Genomic DNA, 13,314 nt, shown 5'->3' with positions numbered 1-13,314 from the left:
ACAATTTTGACAAAACAATAAATACTAAACTTTATTTTTTTATCAAATAAATATTAAACTTTTTAGTTGAATCTAGGGAAAAAACCCTAAAAATTCCTGAACTTGTATTTTGGAGTAATATTAATTTCTAATCTTGTAGAGGTGCCTATTAATTCTCAAACTTGCAAATTTGAACACGTTAAATCCTGAACTTGTTAAACGGTTCCATATTCCTCCATAGCTTTATTTGGTCAAAAAAACGAGTTGATCGATCCGACGTGGCGCGCCACGTCACACGCCACGTCGGATCGGTCAACTCGTTTTTTTGACCAAATAACACTACGGACAAATATCGAACCATTTAACAAGTTCAGGATTTAACGTGTTCAATTTTTCAAGTTTGGGAATTAATAGACACCTCTACAAGTTTAGGAATTAATATTACTCCAAAATATAAGTTCAAATATTTTTAGGGTTTTTGTGAATAAAATATAAGTATCTTTTAATTTCTAAATTGTTTATGAATTGTTTTAGAAAAAAATATATTAAAAAGAATATAATTTCCGTCAGAAAATTTTGGAAAAAATGAAAGGGGGTAAATAACGTGGATCCACCAAACTTATATGCTTAATTAAGATATGCATTTTTTAAAAATATTCTCCAAGTAGAAACTAATAACATTGCCAAAAAAAAAGTCTCAACATTCAAATGAATATTTTTTCAACTTTTATTTTTTTTCTCTCAGTTTGTGAATGAAAATAAAATTATGAACTGTTCTTTTGAATAAATATTCATTTATCGTAGAAATTATATGAAATTTAATATGATTTTCAATCTCGTTAGGAAGAGTATAAAAACAAAGTAAATAAATAAATAAATAGGTTTTTGGATAAGAACGAACCGTTGATTAAATGTTTTGTTAATTCAATTGATTTAACTTAATTTAGGGTCATTAGAATAATCTATTTAAATAAATAAATTACATTGATGTGCTCGATATGTATTTTTTCCACAACATTATTTTATTATCTTATTTTTAGTTTTCACAGTTTGATTATATATTCATGACTATTAAAAAATATATTTGATTTAGAAATATTCTTTTTAATATAAATTTTTCTAAAACAATTCATAAACAATTTAGAAATTAAAAGATACTTATATTTTATATTCACAAAAACCCTAAAAAAAATTTGAACTTGTATTTTGGAGTAATATTAATTTCTAAACTTGTAGAGGTGCCTATTAATTTCCAAACTTGCAAAATTGAACACGTTAAATCGGTCAACTCGTTTTTTGGACCAAATAAAGCTATGGACGAATATGGAACCGTTTAACAAGTTCAGGATTTAACGTGTTCAATTTTGCAAGTTTGGGAATTAATAGGCACCTCTACAAGTTTAGGAATTAATATTACTCCAAAATACAAGTTTAGGAATTTTTAGGGTTTTTTCCCTTGAATCTAAGAAAACACTGAGCTTTTTAATTGATCCAAAAAATATATGAATTTTTCTACGATTATAAAAAAATAATAAACTTTTTTAGTGATCCAAAAAAACTTTCTTCGATTATAAAAAAACTAAATATCATAATACGACGTATTTACATCTCCAAACAAATATGACAATATATGTGTCTCTCTCTCGCCATACCAAAATCCTAACACTAAGTTCAATATTCAATATAATATCGTTTAATAATTGGAACGTGTCGTGTCTCGGGGAAGCGCCCCTTCATTCATCAAAAAATCGATAGACAAAAAATCTAGAATATTCTACATAGGGTCATTAGGGGAAAAAACGATTGGTATACAAATGAAAGGTACAATGTACGTATAAATGAATATGTATATATACACGGAAATTTTTCACAGGAAATTATCAATTTTATATGACGAAAATATATGAATTGTTATTTATATCTAAATCGATGTTGTTGCCGACGTTAAACAGTCAGCGACAGAAGTGACGTGGCTCTCGGATGTGATCATTGTTTTATCATGGCCATGCCAATGACACGCGTACGTCACTTTAGCAAAAATTTAACTTTACCATGTCATCGAACCAATTTTTTTGACAAGATTTGAAAGATCCGTTTAGGGATTTGATTTGAATTTGATGAAATTGTTTAGTAAATTAGTTTAGGGATTTAAGGACTGGTTTGATTTGACGAAACTAATCCGGTTTAAGGTTTTTCGCGAAGAACCCTAAGTTTCCAAAATCCATCTATCTCGCCGTTCTTACAGGGCATACGTGTTTCATCGATTTTGTGACTGATGCCCTAATTCCCAGTCATCATTTTTTGCCCTAATTTTTAGGGTTCATAAAAAAATCCCAATTTCGATGGGGTTTGGGTTCACGATTTCAAACTAGGCATTAATAATAACGGTTCATGCTTAAATCGAGCAGAAACCCATATTTTTTTTCTCGAATTCCCAAATTATTGCGTGTTCGCCATATCAGTATTACAATATGATTTTCACATTCATATAGTTGTGGGGCACATTTAAGCAGCATTTGATTCGGATCTTCTCGAATTTGACTTTGCATTTTAATTTGAATATGAAATGCTTATACCATTTTGACATACAAAGCTCATCTTTATTCTACAAAAAGATATTAAATACTCAACCACATTTAGTTGAAGAAAAAAAATTCCAAAATCCAATCTTGCTTAAAATATGAACTAAATCTATATCTAAGTCCAAGGCTAAAGGCCCTCATAGATGGCCACCATCATTTGTCCATCAACATTTGTCGACCGTAGCAGCGTAGAAAATGAATAAAATATGGTCAAATCATGACGCCTTATCAATAATTTTTTTTCCATTAAATGACATTTCAAATTGTTTCATTTTTTAGCAATAAAAAACCGGTATCTTGTTATCTAAATATGTCGGCTATAAATTAAAATCGTACTTATACAAAAGATTATGTCACAGAGAAATTTAGGAGTCACATTAGAGGGAAATGGCGAACCTAAAGCCGACAATAATTCAATCTCATCCCATGATCGGTGGTGACGGTCCACATAGTTATCTTCGTAATTCTTCCTACCAAGTAAGTTTTTATGAAATATTAGATTATATATATCGTTATATTATGAAATATTGGATTATATATATCGTTATAGTTTGTGGCTGGTTGTATAGTTGAGTGAGATTGGATGTTTGAGTTATGAGCTCATATATGTTTACCCTCTTGTCATCCAGAAAGCTGCAATAGAGAGTGCAAGAGAAAAGATCAAAGAATCCATTTTAGCCAAACTCAATCTTGAAACACCGAAGTTTGACCCAAACATTTGCAAAATAGCGGATTTTGGTTGTTCCGTTGGATCCAACACATTAGATGTTGTCCAAAACATTATAGAAAGCGTAAAACTCAAACACAAACAAGAAAAAACCAAAGGAAACAACCATGAACACCTCGAGTTTCAAGTTTTCTTCAACAATCAACCCTACAATGACTTCAATACTCTCTTCAAAACCTTACCCCGGTATCATCTCGGCCGTGAAGTGTTTGCATGTGGTGTTCCCTGTTCCTTCTTTGACAGAGTATTTCCAAAGAAAAGCCTTCACATTGGACACACTTCTTACACACTGCATTGGCTCTCAAGAGCTCCCGAACATGTTTGTAACTGAAACTCACAAGCTTGGAACAAAAACATCTTTTGTACTAATTTAGTTGAAGAAGTGGAAGAGGCTTACAAAACACAATTCAAGAAGGACATGGGAGCTTTCATTGAAGCTAGAACTCAAGAACTTGTCCCCGGAGGATTGGTGATTATCTTGGGAATGTGTTTGCCCGATGGTGTACAGATGATTCGGACATGGAAAGGTGTTGTCCATGACATGATCGGAGATTGTTTGGTCGATATGGCCAAATCGGTAAGAAAATTTGGAACCGCTATATTGCTTCAACTCATATAGTATTATAGGTGAAGGTTTAGTTAAAGAACCCAATATCTGATTTGATTAAAATATTAAAACAAAACATTAAAGTTTTTGTGTTTTATATTTTAGTTTTTGAATAATAGTTAGGCGAAACATTTGGACACAGAGTCTTCAAGTCTGAACCCGATTCCATGCCAGAATTTCAAATGGTTCAAGTGGAAAAATAGAACAGTCACATAGTTCCAAATAATTTGTTTTATATTTCTTCTATTTTTGAATTGATATAGGGAATAATAAAGGAGGAAAAAGTTGAATCATTCAACATGCCATTGTATTTCCCCCAATTTAGTGAATTGAAGGAAATGATAGAGCAAAACGAATGTTTTAGCATTGAGATTATGGAAGAAGTAAAGCATCCCATGGAGGATATGTCATTGAGCGACGACTTCATCGTTTCCATGTTTCGAGCCGGCATCCATGGAATCATCGAAGGACATTTTGGGAGCGGTGTGATTGATGAACTGTTTGATCGGTTTGCTAAGAAGTTGGCCAAAGACCCTATTGATTTCCGCAAGTGTCAAAAGAATATGCAATACTTCATCTTACTTAAGCGAAAGATGGATTGATTAATTGTGTTTGTCAGCTCTGTGTCAGTGAATTAAACAATGGAAACTTTCGTGTTCATCTCATATCTGATTGAGAGCTTTTTTTGGATTTTATTTAGATTCAAATGTTTTAATTTTAAAAATCATCCATTTTTATTTCGAATTCGAACAATTAAAATTGTAAACCTTAGTTTAATATTCGATTTAATATTGTATGATTATCGGAACGTGTCATATCTGTAAGACGTGATTTGGATCTCCACACTTCGTTAATTTTAAAGATATTGTCAGTCAGCTTATCGATCTGTTAATTTTAAAGATAATTTTTCTCTTTTTTTTGTCTAATATTTTCTATATTTTTTTTGTATATCGCTTGCACATACAAAATGTATATAGAGGTAGAAATGGATATGCAAAGAGCTTTTATATGCACATGGAATAACCCATATATATTATAGAATAAGCCATATATTATATATATTAGATTTGAGGAGCAATAAAGACGAGGACATTCGCTTTTTTATATCAGATTAGGTTCGGGTAGTATGTTTTATTCGGGTGACAGCATCTACTATTTATTCTCTTCTCGATCCAAAGAGAAAAAGAAACATTATTGTAGTAAAACCAAACATAAAATCCTTGATCAGTTTCTTCGCAGAAGAACGAAGAACTGCATTCCGGCTTTGGTTGGCTTGCCAATGAATTCATGAACTTTCTCCTCGAACAGATCCATCATCTTGTCAACCATATCTCCGCCGAAACTCGCCTCTGCAACTCCTCCGAACGCCGCTCTGTACGAATCCCTCAAGAACCTTGCGTCCGAAGGAAACTCCTCGTTCTCGTGGCTCACTCTCTCCATCTTCTCGATCGTGAATCCACCATTCTTCTCTATAACTTGCTTGAACTCACTCTCTTGTGCAAAGTAGATGGGCATGTTGAAAGACTCCACCTTTTCTCTTTCGATCAATCCCTTTTCAAATTCGAACCGATCGTTTTAATCATACGAGAATGACAATATAGAAAATACAAGTAACGGGTTTGGACAGAATTTTGTTTACCGATTTAGCCATGTCACCGAGGCAAGAACCAGCACAATCGATGATCTTCCCTTTCATAGTTTCAGACATTTGAACACCGTCAGGTAGACATGATCCAAGAAGCATGAGCAAGCCTCCAGACACAAGCTCTTGAGCTCTTGCATCCAAGAAACTTCCAAAGTCGATCTTGAACTGACCAAGATATGCTTCGGTAACCTCTTTGACGAATCCGGTACAATGAATGCTGTCCTTGTTAAACTCCGTGACATTTTCCGGAACTTGGGACAACCAGTGAAGTGAATATGAACAATGGCCTAAATGGAGGCTGTTTCTCGGAAGAACACGGGAATAGAACGAGCCTGGAACCCCGACAGCAAAATATCCTCTCGTTGTCGGAGGAGGAAGTGTCTTAAAGAGAGTGTTGAAATCGTTGTTGGAATGATCGTTGAAGAAAACTTGGAACTCGATCTCTTTAGGGTCTTGTTGAGGTTGTCTACGAAACTTGTGTTCCACCGCATCTATGATGTTTTGGACTGCCACGAACGTGTTTGGTCCGGTGGAACAACCGAAATCTGCGACCTTGAAGTGGCTGGAAGCGATGCCAAGGTCGAGTTTCACGGCGATGGCTTCATCTATCTTTTCCTTTGTAGCTTCAAGCAGTGCTCTCTATTGTGACATGGCATCCCCGTGTATGTATTAGTTACATTTTTTGAAGATCAAATATATATATATATATATATTTTTTTTGGAAGATAAGATATTCAATCTTAGAAAAAAGAAAAAAAAATGAAATATGTGATAATTAAAGAAAAATATTGCCGATGGATCATCATCATATATGAAAATCCTAAACGTAGATATCTCTCCTCTTGCTAACAAAATTTTATCGGTAAAGAAAATCAATGTACTGATGCAAAGATCTTCACTTATTCGAAATCCTGTGAATACTAATGCAATTTTTTTTTATCTAACTACCATTTATTCACTTTCCAACACGTATTATTATATATTTCCAATTTATTACAGGGATAATTTTATAACGAATGGTTTGACCGTTTGAAAAAAAAATTGATGATAACTTAGGAATTGATTATACAACAAATCACCTGATACGTGGAATTCTTACTGTAACTTTCTCGACCGTTGCCACCGATCATCGTGTGCCAATGAGCCATCTCTCTCTCTCTCTCTCTCTCTCTCTCTAATGTTTTTTTGTATGAAAATGTTTTGAGAGTTGGGACGATTATAATGCGTATATATATAGAAATCTTTAGTTGAAATTTCGTTGTCTTAGTATCTGTATTGGTACGTCGGGTAAATCAAATTAACTTTTGCTTGCCCCTGCCTTTTGATTTTTCGATTGTCAGTTCACGAGCTGAAGTTGACATCCCTAATAATCAGGGGAACGTTGCATGCATGGATGCATGCGACAGCGTCCATTGATTTCGTACAATACATGAAAAACGGCTTTTGTTCAAAATAGCAGCCGGGGTTCGAGAATATTCAAAGTGGAAGTTCCTTTTCCAACATTTTACAGATTTTTCTAACCAAAAAACATTTTTTCATTCAAAAATCAACTGCAAAACCGAAAATAAGTTAATGTTTTTTTTAACAAATAGGGTTTGCAAAAGTATTATAGAAACAAACAAGATATAATTTTATATTCACACGAAATTCAAAAGGTCAATAATTTGTTATATATTGTACTGATCACAATATAATTATAGAAAATCAAACTAAACGGAATAAAACCCAAATAATTTGAAGAGGACTAAATCGATTTTAGTTGTTATACATACTATGATGTAATTTTAATTCAAATCCAATTCAAAGGCAACAACTTGCATATTGCATTGATTCAGACCAGAAAAAGAAATCAATGAGAACTGGTCGGATTACAGTTCTTTCCAATAATAAACTAAAAACTAACCAATATATGCACATCAACCTGAATTAATTTAGAGTTAAATATATATAACTTTGTAATTCACATTATTATTTAATATAATCCCCCCTACTTAATCAATCGAAGACGAAACCCGCAGCAATGGACCAATATTTATTTTACGATTTTTTACTGTGATACCATACTATTGTTTGTTATACAACAATATACGTTGTTTATTACAATATATATATAATTTGTAGCTTATAAGAATAATTGTGTATTATACGACATGAAAGAAAATTCAAGGAAGATGAAACCAACTTGTCGACAACAATTGCCAATTATGTTGTAAATAAATAAAACATGGAAAATACAAGACGCAGTAGGGATCAAGAAAGATCTTAAGGAATAGTTTTCTTCGTCCATTATATGACTTTTCAAATCACTATTTATTGAAAGTGTCTAATGGTTTCAGCTATAAATTGAAATTGAAACTTGAACAAAATATTGTCACAACAAATTTTGAAGTATAATCGGAGGGAAATGGCGAATGGAAAACCCGTTTCCACATTACTTCAATCATCGTACCCCATGATGGGCGGTGACGGTCCACACAGTTATATTCGTAATTCTACTGTACTCGCGTCAACCCACGACTCCGTCTGATTTCGTCGAAGCGCTCAAGAACAAAAACGAACAGAAGACACGCACAGTTTTACGAGTTCGGATCGGTGAATGGATCCTACGTCTCGGCCGAGGAGGTTCTCGACAATCCACTAGGCTCGTTTTGTTACAACTTTGAGAGATGATTGAAGATTACAAAACCTAACCCTCACCCAGAAAATCTCTCTGATCCAAGAAGAAAGAAAAGTCTCATCGCCATTAATAACAGAACAAACCTCTGTTATATAACGACTTGAAAACTTGGAGAAGAAAACCAAAACGCACCGTTTAGAAAAACAGATTAAGAAACCCGTCCCGGTTTACCCCCAATTCCCAATTCTTCTCGACCCGGTTTTATTCAAGCTGGAAGCCTTTAAATGAGCCAGAGTCTCCAGCTGAAGGTCGCCACCTTCGAACAAGCTCCACCTTGGCGCCTACAGCTGGAAACTTGTGGAATGCTTCATCGTTCCTCCTCGACATTCACTGATTATTCATCAGTGATTTTGAGCAAGTTCAGGGCGTCCCTGAATTTGCCCACTGGTAGTGACTTGGTGAGAATGTCCGCCGGATTGACTTCTGACTTGATCTTCTTCACCATTACCCTGTTTTCTGCAACCACATCTCGAAGAAAATGTAAGCGTACGTCTATATGTTTAGTTCGTTCATGATGAACGTTGTTTTTAGCAAGACATATGGCACTCTGCGAATCGCAGTGAATGAACACCGTATCTTGTTTGATTCCGAGTTCATTTAGTAGACCTTTTAACCAGAGTCCCTCCTTAAACGCTTCTGCGAGCGCCATGTACTCTGCCTCCGTTGTGGAGAGCGCTACAACGTGCTGTAACCCTGATCGCCAACTGACCACATTCCCTCCAACTGTGAAAATATAGCCTATTATCGATCTTCTTCTATCGAGATCTGATGCATAGTCCGAGTCACAGTATCCTTCAATCCAGAAGTCTTTTTCCTGTGTATACCTGAGTCTGAGTCTGAGGGTTCCTTTAACGTACCTCATAATCCATTTTATAGCTGACCAATGATCCTTCCCTGGTTTACTCATAAACCGACTGACCATACCAACACTATAAGCCAGATCAGGGCGCGTTCCTATCATCCCATACATGAGACTTCCCACCGCATTTAAGTATGGGTATCTGTCCAAATCCAATAATTCTTCCTGTGACTCTACTCCTTTCAGTTTGAAGTGCGATCCCAAAGCTGTCTGTACTGGTTTCGTGTCTGTCATGTTAAAAGTAGACAGAACTTTCTGAAGATACCCCTGTTGTGAGAGTGTCAGTATTCCTTTCTTCCTGTCTCGATTGATGTCTATCCCCAGAATTCGCCTAGCATTTCCCAAGTCTTTCATTTCGAATCTGTTACTCAACTGATCCTTGATTTTCTGAATCTCTGTTAGACTTTCTGCAATGAGTAACATATCATCAACATATATCAGGAGATATATGTAGGAATTCTGCTCCAGCCGTTTGTAGTAGACACATTGGTCAAATTTACTTCTTTGGAAGTTCTGGCTGATCATAAACGTGTCAAACTTCAAGTTCCATTGCCGAGGAGATTGTTTTAGCCCGTACAACGACTTCTTTAGTAGGCAGACCTTATCAGACTTTCCTTGATTGTTAAAACCTTCGGGTTGCTCCATGAGGATGTGTTCTTCAAGGTCTCCATGGAGGAACGCTGTTTTAACATCAAGTTGTTCCACTTCGAGATTCTTGTAAGCTGCCAGGGCCAATAGAAGTCTGATTGAGACATGCTTCACAACTGGAGAATACACTTCGTGATAGTCTATTCCTTCCACTTGAGAGTACCCTTTTGCCACTAGTCTGGCTTTGAATCTCGGTGCCTCTACTTCAGGAATGCGTCGACAGTTATTTACATCCTATGATTTTCTGATCCTTAGGTCTGTGCACTAGAATCCATGTTCTGTTTTCTTGAAGGGATCGCATTTCTTCCTTCATTGCTTGGAGCCAATTCTGTTTTTCCTTTGACTTCAATGCTTGCTGGTAGTTCTTTGGCTCCTCAAGCTCTAACTCCTTTGCCGCTGTTAATGCGAAGGCTGCTGAGTCTTCTTGTCTGTACCTTAGAGGAGGTTGAATGACTCGTCTCTCTCTATCACGGGCTAGTATGTACCCCTGCAGGTCTCCTTGCTGGTCTGTCTCGTCTTGGGTTTCTGTTTCTAATTCTGGGTCGTTCGGTTGTCCTGTTTCTGATTCCTCTCTTAGCTGGTAGTCTTCTTCTGCATCTGAAACTTCTCCACCTTGAGCTGGATTTTGGTCCTGTTGGTGGTTTCCATTTGCTACTTGTGATCTGTTCTCCAAACCAAAGCTTACTTGTTTCTTTTCCTTTGTAGAATTCCCTCTTTTATCTTCTGGTATTTCCAAATCTTTGAACACCAGTTCTTCTCTGAACTTTATGTCTCTGCTTATCATTACCTTCTTTTCTTCCAAGACCCAAACCCTATAGCCTTTAACTCCTTGGGGATACCCTATAAAGACTGCCTTTTTCGCTCTTGGTAGGAGCTTACCTTGACTTGAATGTATATATACTATACATCCAAATCTTCTCAAGTTTTCTAATGATACCGGACGGTTGTACCAGACTTCCTCTGGTGCTTTGAACTCTAGGGCACTTGAAGGGGATTTATTTATCAGGTGAGTGGCTGTTGAAGCGGCTTCTGCCCAGAAATCTTGCCCGAGCCCTGACTCACTTAGCATGCTTCGGACTTTGTTCATAATAGTTCTGTTCATTCTTTCCGCAATACCATTCTGCTGTGGTGTATACGTGCATGTTAGATGTCTGATTATCCCATGTTCCCTGCAAAATTGTTCAAACTTTTGGTTGCAGAACTCCAGTCCATTGTCGGTTCGCAAATGCTTCACCTTCTTTTCAGTTTGAGTCTCAACCAGCTTCTTCCATTCTTGGAACCTTGAGAAAGCTTCATCCTTTGTTTTCAGTAGGTATATCCATACTCTCCTGGAATAATCGTCGATGAATGACACGAAATACTGAGCTCCTCCTAACGATGGTTGAATTGTTGGCGAACCCCACAGATCCGAATGAACGTACTCTAGCACACTTTGTGAGGTATGTTTACCTTTCTTGAAACTTGTTCTGGTTGTTTTCCCGAGAATGCAATCCTCGCAGAAATCAATGTCATGAATCTTTTCTTTGTTCAGTATCCCTTTCTTTGCCAGAATCTGAAGTCCTTGGTTGCTCATATGTCCTAGACGCTGATGCCAGATCATGGATTCATCTTCAACTTCTGTCACTTGCGCCTCTGCTATTATTGTTGTACCATTCAGAACATACAATCCGTTTTCTAGTTTTCCTGACATGATCAGTTTTGAGTTCCTGATCACCTCCAGTTTTCCATCTTCAGATTTGAAACTGCAGCCTTGTTTATCGAGAGATCCCAAAGATATTAGGTTTCTCTTTAGGTCTGGAATGTACCGTACTTTGCTGAGGATTCTGACTGCTCCATTTGATAATTGAAGTTTTATGTCTCCAATCCCTCTGATCTGACATGTCCCGCTGTTTCCCATCATTACTTTTCCAAGATCTGATTCTTCCATGTTTATGAACCAGCTCCTTTGTGGTGACATATGGAATGTACACCCTGAATCTAGTATCCATTGCTCTGTTGGGTGAACATCGGTTACTGCCAGAACTTCGGAGTCATCTTCATTTCCAGATATTGCTGCAACTTCCCCTGAATTCTTTGTATGTTCTTCATGGTACCTTTTCCTGATTCGACAGTCTTTCTTCTTGTGTCCCTCTTTCCCACAAAACCAACACCCTGATTCTGATTTTTCCTTGGGCTTGCTTTTTGATGATTTCGGCTTCTTTTGAGGTTTCTTGTCAGGCCTCCCTTTTACCAGCAATCCTTCTGATGTTCCTGGTTTTCCTTTTGCTTTGAACTCAAGTTCTTTAGAGTAGATTGCTGATGTAACCTCCTCAAGACTGATATTCTCTCGATGTGAGTACTTTAGTGTATCGCGTAAGGATTCATAGCGATCAGGTAATCCGTTTAGCAGGTACATCACCTGATCTTCTTCCGAAACTTCAACTTGAAGATTGTTTAGGTCGGTTACCAGTCTTCTAAGGTTGTCGATATTTTCATCCATAGTCTTACTCTCATCAACCTTAAACGTGCACAGTTTTTGTTTAAGGTAGAATCGATTCGGGACGGACTTTTGGAGAAACTCTCGTTCAAGGACCTTCCATATCTCCGCCGCTGTCTGTTCATTCTGAACCTTACGCATCACCTGATCCGTTAAGCATAACAAAATCAGATTGCGTACCTTTCTACTCTTTTCTTTCCGAGTAGTAAGATCATCTACAATTTTCTCTTCAGAACCTTGCGATTTGATCTCTAATTTCTTGGACGCCTTATCCAGCGCCTGATCTTGGATGAGGTAATTTTCTTCCAGAACATCATCCAACTTCAGTATTTCCAAACTTGCTAGGATCTTAATTTTCCACAAGTTGAAATCACTCTTACCGTCAAACTTTTCGACATCTAACCTGACAATCGATGGAATGGACGCCATTTTTCTTCGCTTGTTCTGCTTACCTTGGATATCTCTCCAAGATACTGATTCTTACCGAAATCACTAGATTCTTCAATCTGTAGCTGAACCTGCTGATATAACTTCGATTCACTGCTTTCCTTGTGAATCTTCCCTGAGCCTCGAACCAGGCTCTGATACCACTTGTACTCGCGTCAACCCACGACTCCGTCTGATTTCGTCGAAGCGCTCAAGAACAAAAACGAACAGAAGACACGCACAGTTTTACGAGTTCGGATCGGTGAATGGATCCTACGTCTCGGCCGAGGAGGTTCTCGACAATCCACTAGGCTCGTTTTGTTACAACTTTGAGAGATGATTGAAGATTACAAAACCTAACCCTCACCCAGAAAATCTCTCTGATCCAAGAAGAAAGAAAAGTCTCATCGCCATTAATAACAGAACAAACCTCTGTTATATAACGACTTGAAAACTTGGAGAAGAAAACCAAAACGCACCGTTTAGAAAAACAGATTAAGAAACCCGTCCCGGTTTACCCCCAATTCCCAATTCTTCTCGACCCGGTTTTATTCAAACCGGAAGCCTTTAAATGAGCCAGAGTCTCCAGCTGAAGGTCGCCACCTTCGAACATCTACATACCAAGTAAGTTTTTATAAAATATTACATTATCGCTATCCATCTATATTCCAGTGATGATACTGTGGTG

At 36.8% G+C, this 13,314-nt stretch overlaps 1 protein-coding gene and 1 pseudogene across 1 annotated transcript; one reads left to right on the top strand and one right to left on the bottom strand.

Annotated features, from left to right (window-relative positions):
* Window positions 1-2,948: 2,948 nt before the first annotated feature.
* On the top strand, window positions 2,949-4,497 carry LOC104825643 (annotated as a pseudogene).
* Window positions 4,498-4,942: 445 nt separating this feature from the next.
* LOC104822526 (probable S-adenosylmethionine-dependent methyltransferase At5g38780) lies at window positions 4,943-6,720 on the bottom strand. Its single transcript, XM_010553776.1, has 3 exons — window positions 6,620-6,720; window positions 5,535-6,179; window positions 4,943-5,446 (listed from the first exon to the last, which is right to left on the bottom strand). Exons 1-3 carry the CDS (start codon window positions 6,686-6,688, stop codon window positions 5,120-5,122), a joined length of 1,041 nt encoding a protein of 346 aa, XP_010552078.1. The 5' UTR covers window positions 6,689-6,720; the 3' UTR covers window positions 4,943-5,119.
* Window positions 6,721-13,314: the final 6,594 nt, after the last annotated feature.

Source organism: Tarenaya hassleriana, unplaced genomic scaffold, assembly GCF_000463585.1.
Source record: "Tarenaya hassleriana unplaced genomic scaffold, ASM46358v1 Cleome1, whole genome shotgun sequence".
Classification (NCBI taxonomy): domain Eukaryota; kingdom Viridiplantae; phylum Streptophyta; class Magnoliopsida; order Brassicales; family Cleomaceae; genus Tarenaya; species Tarenaya hassleriana.
This window is presented reverse-complemented; position numbering and strand designations above follow the sequence as displayed.